At 57.0% G+C, this 17978-nt stretch overlaps 1 protein-coding gene across 1 annotated transcript; it reads right to left on the bottom strand.

Annotated features, from left to right (window-relative positions):
- Positions 1–9947: 9947 nt before the first annotated feature.
- On the bottom strand, positions 9948–17435 carry LOC147348814 (disintegrin and metalloproteinase domain-containing protein 20-like). The gene has a single exon (XM_086362639.1). It carries the CDS (start codon positions 12331–12333, stop codon positions 11665–11667), a length of 669 nt encoding a protein of 222 aa, XP_086218765.1. The 5' UTR covers positions 12334–17435; the 3' UTR covers positions 9948–11664.
- Positions 17436–17978: the final 543 nt, after the last annotated feature.

The raw sequence follows: 17978 nt of genomic DNA, 5'->3' as shown, positions 1-17978 counted from the left end.
CTGCGTGAGAGACTGTCCCCCAGGAGGAGACGGCCCTGGGGCTGCCCCATGGCTGGGACGAGGGCCCGAGGGCCTCTTTTGGGGTGGCCTTCCCGGGGCCCCCTCCTGAAACGGGGCCTGAGTGCTGCCTCGATCCTGCCCACCGTGGGATCCTCCAGGTCCGCTCCCTGTGAGCCAGCATTGCGGACGGCCCCGGGCAGCAGGCAGGGCGTGGGGGGCTGTGGTCCTGGTGGACACTTGTGGACAGTGCAGCTCTGAGCCTCCTGGGTGTGTATGCGGGGTCTGCAGAGGCTGGACACGAACCTGGGCAGCTCGGGACACTGGGGGCAGTTCTGGCCGGTGACTCTGGAGACACGGAGGAGGGTGGGGACACAGTTGGGACCCATGACTCTCCCAGCTCCAGGACCTGGAGACGAGGCACCGCTGGGTGCTGCTGGCTCACCCCAGGTCTGAGGCGGTGCAGGCCGGGCTGCACTCTGCTCTCTGACCTCTGGCCCGGGGTTGGGTACCCAGGGGCTGGTTCGGCTACATCTCCTCTCGTGGTGTCACTCCCCTCAGCTCTGCAGTGACCCAGGGCTGCCCGATCCCCACTGGGCCCCAGGCCAGGGCCTCTGTGATGAGGTTGGGCTGCCGGGCAGGACAGGACCCAGGAGTGTATGTCTTTGAGCCTGATCCTGGCCCATTGCCCGCCCATGACAGGTGCTATGAGTGGCTGAGACCTTGGCTCCCAGCAGAGGCCCAGCCTGCCTCAGGCCTGCACAGGTTCCTCCAGGGTCAGGGGCGGGAAGCTGCTGGGGGTCTCCTGTCTGGGTATTCACAGCCCAGCGCCTGGCCCAGGACCCTTCCTCAGGCTGTTGCTGCCCTGAGTCAGCAGGGTGAGGGCATGCAGGGTACAGTCTGATGGTCAGGAGGGCAGGGTGGTGCCCCAAACACAGCCTACAGGATCCCTGGTCGTGACCCTCAGGGGCAGGGGTTTTTGTCCCAGAAAGTGTCACTGTGGTATAACCATAACTATAACCATAACCATAACCACTATAACTACCACCATGACACAGCCGGCATCAGAAACCCCAGCTGCTGGCCTTCAGCACCCCCTTGGTCTCATCTGGTGGACGTGGAGTCCTCGGGAGCTGTCAGCTGCTCCAGGTCTGGATGGGCCCTGTGGGGGGAGGGTTCTTAGGGTCTGTCCCCAGCCTGCCACAGGCCTGAGGAAGTTCCTTCAGGGTCAGGGGCGGGAAGCTGCTGGGGGTCTCCTGTTTGGGTCTCCGCAGCCCAGCTCCTGGCCCAGGACCCTTCCTCAGGCTATTGCAGCCCTGAGTCAGCAGGGATGGGGCGTGCAGGGTGCAGTCTGATGGTCAGGAGGGCAGGGCGGTACCCCGGTCTTGGAAGACAGGCTCCCTGGTCTGGGACCTTGGGACGGGGGTTTCTGTCCTGGACAGTGTCACTGTGGTACCATAATAACTACCACAATAGCTACCACAATACCACCGTGACATAGCCGGCATCAGAAACCCCAGCTGCTCACCTTCAGCGCCCCCTTGGTCTTGTCTGCTGGGTTGGAGCCCTTGGGAGCTGTCAGCTGGTCCAGGTATGGACAGGTCCCGTGGTGCGGAGGGTTCTGAGAATCTAGTCCTGGTCCAGGGCTGGACGGCCCAACGGCAGGGTGGCCTGTGATGCCTCCTTGCCCAGCCAATGCTGCGGCCATGGAGGACCCACCTCCAGGTGCAGGGCTGAGTGCACCCTGGACCGAGTGGCTCTCTGAGCCCAGGTCTTATGTCCTGCTGGGCCTGCACTCTGAGCCCCATCAGGTCGGTGGTGGTGGGTCGGGGAAACTCAGAAGCTGACCAGAGGCCAGAGCATTGTGGCCATGGACAGCGTCCTGCACAGGAACCTGGCAGGTAGGGATGCCAGTCCATCTTGAGCTCCCCAGGCTGACCTGTGGGGTGGTGGGTGGCCACGCTGCAGGGCTGGGAGGGAGACTTAGGTGTAACGGCTCCCATGGGCGCTTCCTGCAGAGGCTGGTCACTGGCTTGACTTCTGGTACAGTGCCCGCCCCAGCCATGATCTCTGGAAACTGCACCAGGAATATGCACACCCCTGCTACATGTGAGAGGCCCCTTGAGCCCCTTCAGGCCGGGCCTGGATCCAGACTCCCCTACCTCGGGTCTGGAAGCATGCTGGGAGCTGCTCCCTCTGCATGAACCCCTCCCAGCCTGCTCCCTGGCGAGCTCCTATGCAGTTGAGTACAGGGCGAGCTCCAGCGACCACTGCTGTCAGCTTCCCTGAGCTCCCAGCAGGGTTGGAGGTGTCTCGGGTCCTGCCCCTGGGAAACTTGACCTGACGGTTTGCCCAGCATGGGCTCTGTCCTTCCTGACCCTGTTTGGGGGTGTACTGAGCGCTAGCGGTCAGGGCCAGCTTGCTGGGCTAGGACATGTGGCTGCAGGGTCAGTGCAGTTGTCTCAGAGTCTGGACATGGGCCCGCGGGCCGCATCTGCCCAGAGTGGCCCAGATGGCCAAAGGTCTGGTCTCTGAAGCTCAGGCCGTGTGGGGCTGGGTGGCCATACGGTTGGCAGGTTTTTGCTGCCCCATGTCTCACTGTGGTGGTCACTATAGTAACACCGCAGTAGAACCCTTGGCAAAAAACCCTGTTTGCACTGTAGTCCGTCTGCGTGGGGACCCTGGATGTGGGGCGTTCAGAGGGCTGAACAGTCATGGGGGCTGGGCGGCCTGGGCTGGCTGTGGGTGGGTTGGTGCTGGGCTCAGGGCTTGTGGAGGGCACGGCACCACAGAAGACCTGCTGGAGCACCTGGGAGGCATCTCCTGCCAGGTGGACGATGACGATGCTGGCTCTCCTGAGGCCCGGAGCTGGGCTCGGCCAAGTGACAGCCTCCTGGGTTGACTGATTGTACCCAAATTTCTCGCAAACTGTGTATCGGTCACCTTGAGGCCAGTTGTGCTCTGGGGCCAGCGGGCGCCTCCAGCCAGGAAACCCAGAAGCAGAGCAGGGTCATTCCTGCTGCTGCCCGTCCTTGGAGTCCAGGCCCAGTTGTGCTGGCCCAGCCCCGTGGGCAGCGCTGAGCTGCTCATCCTTGTGGCCCCAGCGGGACTGGGAGCAGGTGCAGGGAGCTGCGTCCCCCTACCCTGCACCCATCCTTGCCCTGACCCCGGGGGCCCAGAGGCCCAGGATGAGGCATTTGCTGAGGGGCAGGGCCCTCATCCGCAGTCGGTTCATGCTCTCTGTGCCCTCCTGGCTCCAGGACTTGGAGCACGGTTGAGACCCACCCTCTTGAGGCCCTCAGCAGCCCCTGGGCACCCACTCCACGCTGATTTTGGGTGATGGGTTGCGATCAGGCCTGGAAGCCCTGGCTTGTCCAGCAGAGTCCCTGCTGGAATGTGGACAGTCCTCTGGACCTGGTCTCCCCCTAGCACCCTGGGGCATGGAGAGGTGCCCCCTTCACCTGCAGGGGGTGCGCATGGCCAGGGCTAGAGGGCTGGCCCTCTGCCGGGACCCCTGCCCTGCTAGCAAGTCTTGGTTCTGGGGAGTTTTGGTCCTGGGGAGGGGTCAGGGGCTCCCTGGGATGGCTGCCTCATTGGGGCCTCGGCCACCTTTGCTTGCTGCTCTCGGTAGGTGGCCTGGAGCCCCAGGCCCTTCCCTGTCCCCTGGCCATGGGCCGAGCCCAGGGCCCATGCCCACACATCCCTTCTGGCTCACTGTCCTGAGTTGGTGGGGGAGGCACCTTGCTTGGGAGCCCAGTGCCCTTGGGGACGCATTGCCCAGCTCCACACCTGTGTGCGGGTTGGGCTTTATGTCAGGGCCTGAGTCACTGTGGGTGTAGCAGTAACCATCATCACGGTATTCTCACAGTGACACACACACCCTCAAAATCCTCCCTACCCAGCTGTGTGTGTGGCCGCCCTCCTGGGCTCCAGCTGTCTCTGAGGTGGGGACACTGTGTTTCCAATGGGTTTTTGCTTTGAAGCCTGGGGTGAGCAGGGTGCAGGGTGAGTCTGACCCAAACCTTCCTGGGTGATGAGGCAGCCCTCTCTGGCTCTGGGGCCCACTGAAATCTGCCCATGTGTCGTACGGGCAGTCTGCCCAGCTCAGGGGTTCTGGTTGTGTCCTTGCTGCCCTCTGGGCCCCTTGCAGAGTTTCCCTGTCCCAGGCCTGACCAGTGAGGGCTAGCACCTCTGGCCCTCAGCTCACATCTGCTGGAAGTTGCTGATGGTGACTGGGTTCACACCTGGCACATGTGTCAGCCACCTAGAGCCGGGGGATGGCCGCCTGGATGCGAGACCATCTCCTGTCTATGGCTGTGGGGGGCCCTCCCCCTCCCAGCATCAGGTGCAGATGGCCCGTCCCTGCCATGATGTGGTGTTTCTGTGGTTGATTGGGAAGTCTCTGGTGACCAACCTTCCCTACCCTGTTCCCTGGCTCCACTCACGTCCTTCTAAGGACCCTCACGGAGCCTGCCAGGGGCCACCTGCTGCCCAAGGAGGCTGGACATCCAGGTGAGTCAGGGCCTGGCCTGCCGCCTTCCAACCCCAGCTGGGCTTGACCTGAGGGCCAGCCTGCGAGGGGCAGATGGCCCTGGGCTCCATGTTCACTGTCCAGGTTAGCTGTTCATGCAGTTACTGTCCAGGGGCCTTTCCCACGGAAGTGGTGGAAACAGGTTTATTCAGTCACTGTAACAGCAGGGGAGAGCTGAGTGCACCCCTGCACAGAGGCGACAGCTGTGTCATGGGAGAAGTGGGAGTGGGGTGCCTGGGACTCTGGTTTAAGAGGGACCAGGAAGTGTGGCCATGTGTGAGTGACGAGCTTTTTGTGGCCACCAGCCACAAGGGAGCAGGGACTGGGTCAGGACTCTGTCCTCACTGAGAGCACCGTGTCTCTGGAGTCTGGCAGCTGAGGGGCTTGGGGGGCTGCGGGCTGGTGAGGCTGACCCTCTAGCACTTCCGGCCAAAACTGTCACCAGTGCGGCAGAAACCAGTACTTGAGAAGCCAAGCACCACACTCAGCAGGTTGGAGAACTCAGGTTTGTTATGCTGGTGAGCCCAGAGGAGTTAATGCTCCAAGCTCTTTGCCCTGAACACAGGGGTGACAGGGGTTTTACAGACAGACTACTGTGGGCAGCACGAGCTGCTGATACACGGGTTTACACCAAGGGCTTTTCCATGTGTGAGAACAGCAGTCAAGATGGGGAGGGGATGCCTGACCTGGACAGACATGATTAAGCAGGTTTGCAGGGGCTGGGCAGTTGCCAAGAGCAGGACAAGGCTGAGTGAGGTAAGCTCCAGTTCCCAGTATTGCAAGTCCCCACTTTCTGAGACTACATGACCTATGTGATCCAGACTTTGCAAGGAGAAAGCTGAGTTACAGAGGCAGAAGGAGCAGGAGGTGATGTAAATTTTAATGTCTCCTCTTCACCAGGACAGCCGACAGCTCCCCTGGGTGTGCAGAGCAGTGGGAGCCAGGAGTCGAAGGCACAGTCATGCACATTTGTGAGGCAAAGCATCGTCCACCGGAAAGACGTGAGGGTATTTTACAGAAAGGTCACCAAGGGTGTCCAGCCAGCTAAGTCGTACAAAGTGGGCAGAGGTTCGCCGAGACCCCCCAGAGCTGGGAGAGAGTGCTGGTCTTTAGGAAGTTACACGGCCGGTGTCGGAAGAGAGGAAACTTGCCCTTTCCCTTGGGGCAGGCCCTCTGCCATCTGAGGAGCACAGGCTGAGCTGTGCCACAGAACCACAGGTGCCAGGAAGGCCCAGCACGGGGAGGGTGCACACTACACTGAGGGCCTGTCCTGCCTTAGATATAAAAGCCGTCTCATCAATTCTCAGGGTCACTTCAGGTGTGGAGGGGAGAGGGGTGTCCCCTTGGTGTCCACATGGGCTTGCAGTGGCTTCATAGAGTGAGTCTTTGCTTCCCATGTGGGGAGATCACTGGGCGAGCTGTACAGAGTTCTAAGTGTCTGGTTCGAGTCTGGGCAGTGAACTGGACAGAATTTGGCTTCCTAGAATTTCATCTGGACTTCCCTGGTGTCTCACTGGTAAAGAAGCCTCCTGCCAATGCAGGAGATGCTGGTTTGATCCTGGGTCAGGAAGCTCCCCTGGAGAAGGAAATGGCAACAGACTCCATTATTCTTGCCTGGGAAATCCCATGGCCAGTGGAACCTGGCAGGTGATACAGTCATGGGGTTGTGAAGAGTTGGACACAACTTAGTGTCTGCTGCTGCTGCTGCTAAGTCACTTCAGTCGTGTCCGACTCTGTGCAACCCCATAGACAGCAGCCCAACTGGCTCCCCCATCCCTGGGATTCTCTAGGCAAGAACACTGGAGTGGGTTGCCATTTCCTTCTCCAATGCATGAAAGTGAAAAGTGAAAGTGAAGTAACTCAGCCGTGTCCGACTCTTCACCATCCCATGGACTGCAGCCTACCAGGCTCCTCTGTCCATGGAATTTCCAGGCAAGAGTATGGGAGTGGGGAACTTAGTGTCTAAAACACAACAAACAAGAATAAGAGTTTCATTGATGACATCCGGCTGTTTGCTGACACGTCGTCCAGCCCGAACTTCTCCTTTTGAAGGCATCAGGGCAGGATCCCCACACACGGCCATGGGACATTGGGGCAGGATTCCTACACGCGGGCATGACCAGTTTTGCAGATGTCCGAAAGCTTGCCCCAAATCCACCAGGGCCCGGATTAGCCTGTGCAGATGATTACAACTCGGTAACCTCAGCGCTTTCTTGAGGATTTGAATTCTAATTAGATTCCTACTTCTGTCTCAGTCAGTTTTGTGGCTAGAAAAGGAATGTTCTGGGTGCTGGCATTGACTTTGTTGGCATGCTCTGCTAACTCTTGTGCTCTGGACCTCTTCGGTCCTCCCAGCCTGCAGTGTGTCCAGGGCAGAGGAGCAGAGCCTGCAGGGGGAGCAGGTGGTGCAGGGCAGGGAGAGCCCCTGAGGTGGGGCAGAGACAGGGAACACTGGTGCAAACATGGCTGGACGGCCGGTCTGTCCTAGGGCACTGCCCACTGGGGTGTTGGGCAGGGCCGCTGGAGTGAATCCCATGGCTAGGCTTTGGCTCCACAGGCACGGCCATGCTGGGGGTGGGCGCATAGTCTCCGGAGCTGCGGGTGGGGCAGGTGTGTCAGCTGCTGCAGGTGGAGGGAGGGGCTCAGGCTGCAGCAACAGAGTGGCAGGAGCTGGTGAAGATCCCCGCAGACTGAATGCTTGGTGTGGCCTGGGCAGCATGCCCGGTGCCCACATGTCACTCGCTGGGTCCTCACCAGGAGTCCCCAGGGGACCCGTGGGAACTGTGACGATTAATTACCCCACAGGCTTGGCACGGGCTGCAAAGGACCCAGCACACCGTCTCCTGCCAGCTGCTGGTGGGGCCAGATCTCCATGCAAGAATGGAGGCTGTGATGAGAAGATGGCGCTGGGGGTGGGTGCGCAGGGTTGGTTCTGGGGTGGGAAAGGGCTCTGGCTTCTGGGGAGGATGGCGCAGAGGCACGGAGTCCAGGGCAGGTCTGCAGTGAGCTCAGGCTGAGTGGATGACGCGCACTGTGCTGGGTCTGGATGGAGGACTCGCCAGGCCCTGCATTCTGGGGCTGATATTGCGCCTTTGAGGACAACAGGAGCTCCTGGCCACTGCTCCAGGCTTCCCGTGGGCACCTGCACGGGGCTCCAGGCAGAGGGCATGTCTCCCCTCATCCCCTCCAGGTCACCTCTGGAGCCCCAGGTGGCCAGTAGGGTCCCTGGAGCCGAATGCCCCCGGCATGTGCCCTCGTGGGGCTGCAGCTGTGCTGGGCAGCTGTGGCTGCTTGCTGAGGCCCTCACCAGTGTCCAGGCCTACCAGCTAGGCCTGGGCTGGGTGTTGCGGCCTGTCCTGGGGGCTCCATGCAGGTGGGTTTTCCTTCTGAGGCTGCTAGCAGCACCCGGCCCACAGGGACTGCAGTGCTGTCCCCTGTAGGGGAGCCAGCTGGCGTCTATGAGCAAGGACAGCTGAGGGCAGGAGGCGGTGCTGAGGCAGGAAGGCGTGGCTCTGGGGAGTGGTGGGAGGCCTCAGTTCAGTCAGTTCACGTGCTCAGTCGTGTCCGACTCTGCCACCCCATGGACTGCAGCACGTCAGGCTTCCCTGTCCATCACCATCTCCCGGAGCTTGCTCAAACTCATGTCCATCGAGTCGGTGATGCCATTCAACCATCTCATCCTCTGTTGTCCTTGATCCTCCTGCCTTCGATCTTTCCCAGCATCAGGGTCTTTTCCAAGGAGTCAGTTCTTCACATCAGGTGGTCAAAGTATTGAAGCTTCAGCTTGGGCATCAGTCCTTCCAATGAATGTTCAGGACTGATTTCTTTTAGGATGGACTGGTAAGATATCCTTGCTGTCCAAGAGACTCTCCAGAGTCTTCTCCAACAGGGAGGCACTGAGGCAGGGCCGGTCAGGAAGGTGTGGCTCTGGGGGGTGGTGGGAGGCCTAGGGAGCATCTCCTTCCGGGTGGGCCCAACCTTCCGCCGACGAGCTCCTCCCAGCCCGTCCAGGGTTCCTGGGCTCACTCACCAGTCACCGCCATCAGCCCCACTCTTTGATACCTGCTGCTTGGTCCAGGTTTCCTTGGTTCTTCCCCGGAGACAGGGGAAGGTATCTTCTATTTTAGACTCTATTTCTGCTTTCAGTTTCAAAATTGACTAATACCAAATGCATATTTTCCCCTGGGCTGCTTCAGGTCAAGAAACATGACGAGACTGCCTCTGCGTCCTCTCCCTCCTCCCAAAGCCCTGGATGGACCCGGAGCCGCTGACTGTGCTCAGTGGGCCTTTGCAATGGCTAACCCACAGCAGCCCGCTTTCCCCAGCTTCTTCTCTGACATGGGGGAAGAACCTCTGGAAGGAGAAGAACCTTGTCTCTCAAGGGCTCTGGGGAAGAGAGGCCTTTCACCATGGGGTGCTGTCTCTGGTCCACTTGCTTCCTCAGGTACGGGAGGGAGCAGGTGGGCCAAAGGAGGCTTTGTCAAGGTCCTGACCAGGTGGACCGGTGTTTAAGCACCTAAACCCAGGCTCTCTGCCAGCCCTGACCAGGAGAAGGGGGAACAGTCCTGTCCCTGGACAGGGTGTGGGGCACCTCTTCCGCCTGCACTGGGCTCTGCAGGCAGGGGTCGGTGGGAGGAAGGAGGATCCTGGGCGGTTGGGAGGGTCTTCACACAAGAGTGCTGGCAGTGCGTCTCCCAAGCAGACCCAGTGGTCCCTGGGCTCCCGCATACTGGAGCCATTGTGGGGCCAGGAGAGTGTTTCCAGAACCTTCCATCTCTGAGTTTTAGAACCCAATTTGAGTTTGAGGACTTTAAAGCCTTTACCCAAGAATTGTGGAAAAAAGAGGAGAGCCCACCTAGATTCTAGCGCTGGGTCTGCAGAGCCTGGAGGCCATGGGTACCAGGCTGGCCTCCGGGGGAGTGTCCTCACGGGGGCCAGACACACCCAGCACTTGAGCACACTCACTCTTGCACACACGCGCATGATGTTCACCTCAAAAAAAGCCAGAGGTCACCCAAGGGTGAGAAATGGCTGTCTGGGCCTCTGCTCTGTCCTGAGGCTGGATGTGGAAGGCTCCCACCCTGCCCAGCTGCCAGAGGACAGTGGGGCTGCCACGTGTGGCAGATCACCCCATTAGACCCCGACCCTGCGCGAGTAGTCCTCGACTGGGAGTAGTCCTTGACTACCCTGAATCCAGTTTGGGTTTGGCAAAAGAGAAGGTACCTGAGAGATGAGGAAAACCTCAGTGTTCAAGAGCACTGATTTGGAGAAACCCCCAATAAAGTTTCCCCTAAAGGGGTTGTTAACACCGGGACCAGCAACTGTGCGTCAAGACCCAGTTGCTGACTCAGGTCTCTCCTGACCAGTCTCAGGCTCAGTTTGGGCTCTTAGGAATACAAAATATTAGTGGACACCTATGTATGCTTTTCAAGATTTATTTCAGAGTTCTGATCAGCGGCCTATCGAAGAGACCTGGTGTGAGAATGCTGACCCTCCTGATACCTGCCCCCACCCCTGTCTGCCGCAGACTTCAGCTTTGCTGTCTATCACTGACTCCTTCTCAGAAGTTCCTCCTACCTCCCCTGCAGTTGTGCAGGGGTCAGGAGGCTGGTTTACACAGGATGCACTGTCTCTTCCTTAATTTTGCTGGTATGGATAGTTTTTACATTTGTGGCCACACCAAAGAGGACTGCAGCTATAAGGGCATACAGGCGACCGAACACCAGTCTCACATAGACTAAAATTGTCTCGTCATATGGTACCGATCGAAACAGTCTTGGAGGGGGTCTGCTGTCTTCACTCCCTCCATAACCCGTGTTTTGGCAAAACGGCGGTGCCCAGCCCAGGTGGCAATGGCAGTTGTCTTCACTGTTGCAAACTCCTCTGGAGTTGCATTTCTGAGGGAAACAGGTATACTCCATTTCACTAACAGAACCGTTGCAGAAGGTGTTTAAACAGTACTTTCCAGGAGCACAGAGGGCACCGTTTTTCACTTGCCCATAATCAACTGCTCCTTGCCCACGGTGTAGGTCCAGCCCAAAACACAAGGCTTCTAATGTATGCGTTTGATGAAATCCAACGTGTTCCTGCAGCGGAGGGAGAAAACTGACATTGGTGCACTGCAGCCTTCCACAAAGCTGATCCTGCTGTGAACAAGCTATAAAGCGGACAGACCAAGATGTTCTTCTACAGAATCCAAATCGGTAAGCTTTTCTGTTTATAGTATAGCATTGATCCGGAGCATTCAAAGCCCCTCTACCAAAGATTTCTTTGCAATGCACACTACGGTCAGTACAACTTCCCTTAAAGCAGTACCCCTCTTCACCACATGGGGTTCCATCTTGCATAAAAACATCTCTAGGGCAGGTCTTGCTTATCCCACGGCAGTACTCAGGAAGGTCACACATACTCCGGATGGGTCTGCAGAGCGTCCCGGGCTTGGAGAATGTGCAGTTTGTGCAGCACGTGTCTGCATCACAAATACTTGCCTCAGTGAAAGAACAGAGGTTGTCACAGCATGGGTTGCTATAGCACTCCTTGAAGGAGCCGCAGTCGCATTGCTCCTCATTTTCCACTTCTTTGTTTCCACAACGTTCGTGTGTCATCGATTTATTGTAATATACCGGCTCAGGGTGAAACATACAAGAGCTTATATCACGGCTAACTATATGTTGTAAATGCCCATAGGAGCAGTTACTGAAAGCATCTGTCAGTGACTGGTAGCCATTCATAATGCAGGTGGTCCTTCTCTGGCAAACACAGTCTGGGTAGTCATAATACAGACTGATACTTCTGCCAATTAGAAAGCACAAATAGAGAGCCACCGTTAGGGTATTTTTCCCCGATGTAGCAATTGGCACCAAATTAGCTGGATGGCAGAAACTATATAGATTTGGAATATAGGCACCATCAGGTGGTTCAACTGTGCTAAAGACTACAGCTGTATGTGGGTTAAAAGCGGGAAATATGGTTGTTGAATAGAACTGGAAATATGCACTCTGTGATCTGAGAGACGCAGTGCTGACTGGGTCCCTAACATCATAAACGTATACGAGGCCAATATAAAACCTTGTCTCAAGACCACGATAAACTGCATCAATGATATTGCCCACATCCACCATGTACTCAACAGTTTTTCACACATTGTTTACAGTTCTGTAAAATGCATTAGTAGACTGAAATACTCCTTTCATATGTGCTTCATGGAACATATACAGCTTACTAGACATCCTGGGGGCTGCAGTGATGTTTGCTGGAGAAAGCAGAGGGTCCCTTTCCTCCTCATACCCTGGTCTGTGCATCGGTCCCATAGTGCTGGCATCTGCCACCATCTCAGAAAGAGTGTGCTCAAACTTTCGAGAATGCTTGAGGGGGCTGATTTCGTAGGCGAGGTCATCCAACTTCATATAACCCTGGAGACCCCCATAGCACGTGTTTATGGTGACCGTGGAGAAAGGGATCTCCTCCAGGTAGCCAAAGTAGTAGCAGTCTTCAGGGACGAAGGGGTGGTCCGTCTGCAGGACTCCTTGGTCATCCTGAGTCATCTTCAGGTATCCAGGCCAAAAGAGCCTCTTGCGTCGCATGTGGATTACATGCCTCTGTCCCCCAAAACGCAGGCTGTAGGAGAGCCAGCCCAACACCTGGGCGCCCTTGCCTTGGTGCAGCTCCTTCCTGGGAATCACCACCTCCGTGGAGATGTAGCGCCATGAGGGACGGTCCGGAGAGCACTGGACAGGGGCCAGCACTGCACAGAGCCCGAGCAGCCAGAGGGCTGCCCTCAGGGAGACCCAGCCCTCTGCCGGCATGGGGGCGCTGCTCAGGGATGTCTGCCAGCGAGGACAGAGAAGGCGAGGCCCCGCAGAGAAGCCAGGTCTGAGCCGCGTGCTGAGGCCACTGCCGTCAGAGGAGACACTGACAGAGAACAAAGGGTGCCGGGGCTGCCAGCGCCCAGCCCTGGGCGGGTCGTGTGCAGAGACAGAGTCACAGTCACAGGGCGAGGCCCTGGGCAAGCCTGGTCATCAGTGCAGCGGGGCTGACCAGGGGCAGGGGGGAGGCTGTGTCCACGAGGGTGGCATGGGAGGGGCAGGGGAGGGGAGCAGAGGCCTGTCTCCACTCCACACGTCCAGCCCTTCTTCTGGTGGTCTGCATGCCCAACGTACACCTGCAACACGGCTCACGGCCCCCACTCTGCCCCCTGGAGCTGCCATGCCCCCTCCTGCACAGGCCTCTGTTCCTCCCTGCGAGCACCACTTCCTGCTACTTTGGCGATTGGAACCAGACACTGCTCACGTCACTTAACATTTGTAGGTGTTGAAAATGTTTTAGAAGCTCATAATTGCGTGTGTCTCATTCCGATTAGCAGGTAGGTCACTTGCAAACCACGTGTTCCTCTTGGTTTTCGCTTGGAAGCGTCGTTTAGGCCCCCTGAGGAGCAGGCTCCCCACTCTCCTCTGGGACACTCTCTGTGATTCTTGCTGACCCTGGCTGGTGAGACCAGAAACCAGGCCTGACTGCGAGCCCCCGGGTGACCTTCTGTGTGGTTCTTTCCCGGCAGGGGATGGTTCTCGCCTGTGCCTCTGTGGACCCAGGGGGCTGCATGGTACCCAAGGGGAGCGAGGAAGTATTTCAGGCAGTTTTACACCACTTTGTAGCCATCCACAGAGGACAGAAACTCACTCACAGGGCAGAATCAAAAGCAAGATTTCGCTTTCATCCATAATATGAGAACTCTGTATCAACAGAGGGTGCCCTCTGCTGCATTTTGCTCGTTGGTCTGTTTCTCTTTTTGCCTTCTTGTCTTGGGAGAGAACACGTCTGACTCAGGTCGGATCTGGCTCCTTCCCTTTCACGTCTGTGTTCTGTTGCCTTGACTGCAAGCTGCTCGCTACAGGGAGGTGGCCCACGGTGTACGCAGTGGCTGTCTCCTGAACCCTGGCCCCTTGCCCGAGAGTCAGCTCACAGGAAACCCTTGGCCAAGCCCCGCTGGGCATGGCTGCAGGGGATGAGAACCTGAGCCCTCCATGCAGAATCTGGCTGGAAGCACGAAGTGTCTGCAGCAGCCTGTGGCCTTTAGCACTTTAGCACCCGACCTCCTCACCTCCCAGTCTCCGCACTGTAAGAGAAACAGGAGTCAAACTCCAGGCCACATGGTTCGGGAGGACTCTCGTCGGCCCTCTGCTCTGTCTGTTGGCTCTGCCAGTAAGGCCGCTACTCGTGGCCCCGACTCCTGGCCCTCGGCGGATCGGCCTGTGGTGAGGCCAGCAGAGCGGAAGGAGCGTGGGATCCGGGATGTCCCTGGGCCCTGCTGCTCGGCAGGCCTTCCCCCTTCCTTTTGGCTCTGTATTCAGTGTCAGTGCTTGCTGTCATCCTGGGGGAGTCACAGACTCCTTCAGGTCCTCTTCACCATTTGCAGAAACGGTCAGAGGGAGTACTTCCTGCAGGCGGGGAAGGTGTTTGCTTTTACCTGCTGGATACTGTGGAGGATAGAGTACTGCATCTGCCTTCAGCCCTGTGCAGCAGCGGCTGTCACCGGGGAGGCGCGTGTCACGGACGATGTCCCAGGAAGGTGCGTCTCTGATTTCTGGGCGTGGTGCTTTTGGTTGCAGGAACACATGGTGTGTGTTATACGGGCTCTGGCAACCAGTGTGCTCCTAGGAAGTTCTGTGGTGATAACCGGGGCAACAGTGCTTTTCAGCCCTGTGGTATTCCTAGTACCTGAGACATGCAATTGGAGACGAGCTGTCAATGGGAAAGAGGCTGCCGATGCCGTGGAGCCTGGCTCCAACTGTCCACAGGGTCTCCATCTTCCCCATCTGGATGGTCCTCTGTGAGGAGCCTCAGCCCCAGAGACAACAACAGAAGACAGGAGTCTTAGGAAGTTCACTCGGCTTAGATGTGATGTACCCGGCCACTATTTCCACCCTTCTGTACCTACACCCTGTCTTCTTCAGAGTGTGGGAGGACACCTGCTGACCAATAGTCTCCACCAGGGATCAGGGCAGCTCTCAAGTTGGGTGTGAAAAGGATCGATATTCATTCTGGCTGTATTTAGCAGCCCAGTTGGCTCCATGGGTCTCCTGAGGTCGTGTCAGCCTCCTGAGTGTGGGCTGGGGAGGAAACAGGCACAACCGTAGAAGGAGGCAAACATCACATGCCCACAGGCGGCAGGAGAGCCAGTAAAGGCCAGGGACCCCTGGGATTTCTGAGGGGCCCACAGCAGGGCAGCGCCTAAGCCAGACCTGCAGCTGCCATCCACAGGGTCCCCTTCCCTCTGGCAGAGGGGGCCCCGCAGCAATGGGGAGACCTCAGGGCTTGGTGTGGAGAACCCGTGGAGCACACACGTGTGGCCACCAGGGGCATCACCAGCTCCTACGTCCCCTGCACATGGTTTACAGAAGCTGTCATTATTCAGAAGTTGGGGTGCTGGGGTGAAGTCGGGTAGGGGAATAGTCCTGTAGCTCCTTACTTGGGCTAGAAGGAATCCTGTACAAGGGAGCTGGTCCCCCTCCCCAGAGGGGGTGATTGAGAGGGTGCTCCTGACCTACAAGGACCGAAGTGCTGGCCCAGAGGGCTTGCCCCCGGTCACCTGCCCCCTGAGCAGAGACGCTGTGTGAGGCACAGTCAGGGAGCAGATGCAGTGTGGGGAGCGCACAGGTGCCGGGGTGGCTTCGTGGGGATCCTGGCCTGGCCCATTGAGGCAGGGCCGTGGGGGCGCCCACAGACTGGCCAGCCTGCTGCCTGATGGAAAAGGGGAGAGTATAATGGGATATTTCCAAGAGGTAGGCGTTGTTCCAGGATTCCTGCGGCCACCACCTCTGCCAGCCGGGGTTGGCCATGCGGTTCTGCCACCCACTGACCTCCAGCCTTTTCTCTGGACATGGCCAGAGCCAGAGTGGAGGAGGATGGGGGTCTATCACGGCGTGTCTCTCACACCCACCCCGAGCTGGCCCCTCTAGCTTCCACAGGACAGCACACTGGGAACAGAGACACTTGCATGTTACATCAGATACATTTCCAAAGGCAGAGGGATCTTCATCATCCTTCCATTGTCCCACCACCTGGGCTGCTACTGAGGTGACAGCATGACCTGTGAGCATCGGGGAGGGGCCCTTGGGGCGGGGAGGGCCTCTCGGCCCACTCTGGTGTGTGTGAGACAGAGCTTCTGTGGCGGGCCGGGGGTCTGGAACCCCGTGCTTGTAACAAGACCTGTGCTCTCTGTGGGACCACTCCCCTTCTGTGAAGGTCACAGTGCAGTGGATTTTCAGGAGAGTGAGGGTCCGTCCCCACAGGTATGGAGGGGAGATGTCTGAGAGCATCAAGACCAGAGAAAATCCAGACCCTCCCTAAGAGCTCTCCTCACCCACAGGGCCACTGTTTAGCCATACTGTTAGAATGGCTAAAACCCACCAGTCTTGCAATGCCCACTGTTGACCAGTGAGAAGGACAATGGAAAAGCTCATCATTGTTGGTGGAAAGAAGGTTGATCCAGTCACCTCAGCAGGCAGTGTGGCAGTTTCGAAGAAAGGTAACATAATTTTACACTTTTCATACCATTTGTGAGGTTATCTTGGAAGAACCCTGGAGTGGGTTACCATTTTCCATAAAGAAGGCTGAGCACCAAAGAATTGATGCTTTCGAATTGTGCTGCTGGAGAAGACTCTTGAGAGTGTCTTGGACAGCAGGGATATCAAACCAGTCAATCCTAAAGGAAATCAATCCCAGATATTCACTGGAAGGAATGATGCTGAAGCTCCAATACTTTAGCCACCTGATGTGAAGACTTGACTCACTGGAAAAGACCCAGATCCTGAGAAAGATTGAGGCCAGAAGGAGAAGGGGTCGGCAGAGAATGAGATGGTTAGATATCATCACCAACTCAATGGACGTGAGTTTGAGCAAACTCCAGGAGGTCGCAGAGGACAAGCGGCCCTGCATGCTGCAGTTCACGGAGCCGACTTAGCAACTGAGCAATATCAGCAGGTTTCTCCTGAGATCGGCAAGCATGCTTCTAGGTGCCTTTCTGAGTGAACCTAAACATGTCCACACAGGACTGCACACGAACAGCTGGAGCAGCCTCATCCATGACTGCTGGAACTGCAGGCAAGCACGGTGCCCTTTCCCAGAGGAAGAGTGGGCCGCCCGTGGTCCTCACGTGCATGGGAAGAATAGAAGAACGAGCTATGGAACCCTCAAGGGTCATCTAGGAATCTTTTCTTTTTAGTGGATGAAAACTTCACATGTCATGAAACTAACCGTTTGACACTGAACAGTTGAGCAGCCACTTCCTCGCTCCGGGTCCTGAGGGCTCCCATCAGCCCTAAGGGAAACCCTGCCCTCTTACTCAGTGGCTTTCTGCTCCTCACTGGTCATGTTAGTGACTCGGGGAAGCCTTGCTGTCCTACAATGTGGAGAAGCTGTTCCATCTGTGAGCTCAGATGTGTGTGCACCAGGTGATGTGCACAGCAAAGACCCCGCCCGTCAGTGCAGGAGACGCAGGAGGGTAAGCTCCACGGGGCCTCGGCTGCAGTCAAGACTGTCAGGAGAAATAGGGTCCTTGGGTCAGGAAGATGCCCCGCCTGAGGAAATGGCAACCCACTCCAGTGTTCTTGCCTGAAAAATCCCATGAACAGAGAGGCCTGGCGGACTACAGTCCAGGGCATCTCAAAGAGCCAGCTACAACTGAACACGCATGGAGTCTCATTTCTTTCCGTGTTTTAGGTTTTGTCTTAGGTTTTGTGGTTTTCAGTGCACATGTCTCTCCTCTCCTTGGTTAAATTTATTGCTAGGCATTTAATTCTTTTAGATGCAATTTTAAATGGAATACTTTCTTAATTTCCTTTCTGGACTGTCCATGGCTGGTGTGAATGAACCTTAAATACATATGGCGAAGTGAAAGAAAGCAGTCTTAAAGGCCTGCATGTTGTGTGACTTCATTTATAGGCCGTTCTGGAAAGGGGAAACTACAGTTAGGGCAGGGCTTCCCAGGTGGTGCCGTGGTAAAGAGTCTGCTTCTAATGTAGGAGACACAAGAGACGTGGGAAACACAGGTTCAATCCCTGGGTGGGGAAGATCCTCTGAGGGAGGAAATGGCAACCCCCTCCAGTACTCTTGCCTGGAAAAATCCCACGGACACAGAAGCCTGGTGGGCTGCAGTCCATGGGGTCTGAACGAGTCAGACTCAACTGAACACCCATACACACACACACAGGACAAACCTGTCAATGGATCTAGGATTCTTCCATATTCCTGATTTTCCCACCTCTTCAGCCCCATCTGTTGAGGGAGGGGCGGGGCTGCACTTGGACAACTTCTGGGTGCCCTTAAATTTGCCAACAATTTTTAGACATAAGACCAATAGCATGATCCATGGGGGAAAAACTGATAAATTGGAGAGCATCACAATGAAAAACACTTGTTTTCTGAACTCACTGTTAAGGGAATCTAACGGCAA

This window comes from Bos grunniens, chromosome 21 (assembly GCF_055505025.1).
Source record: "Bos grunniens cultivar Pamir isolate PY7600 chromosome 21, Bosgru_T2T1.0, whole genome shotgun sequence".
In the NCBI taxonomy this organism is placed as follows: domain Eukaryota; kingdom Metazoa; phylum Chordata; class Mammalia; order Artiodactyla; family Bovidae; genus Bos; species Bos grunniens.
The sequence above is the reverse complement of the archived record's forward strand: the minus strand, read 5'-3'. Positions and strand labels throughout refer to the sequence as shown.

Excerpts from the sequence above, each read along its gene's own strand:
- LOC147348814 (XM_086362639.1), bottom strand. The coding sequence starts at position 12,333 with ATGCCGGCAGAGGGCTGGGTCTCCCTGAGGGCAGCCCTCTGGCTGCTC.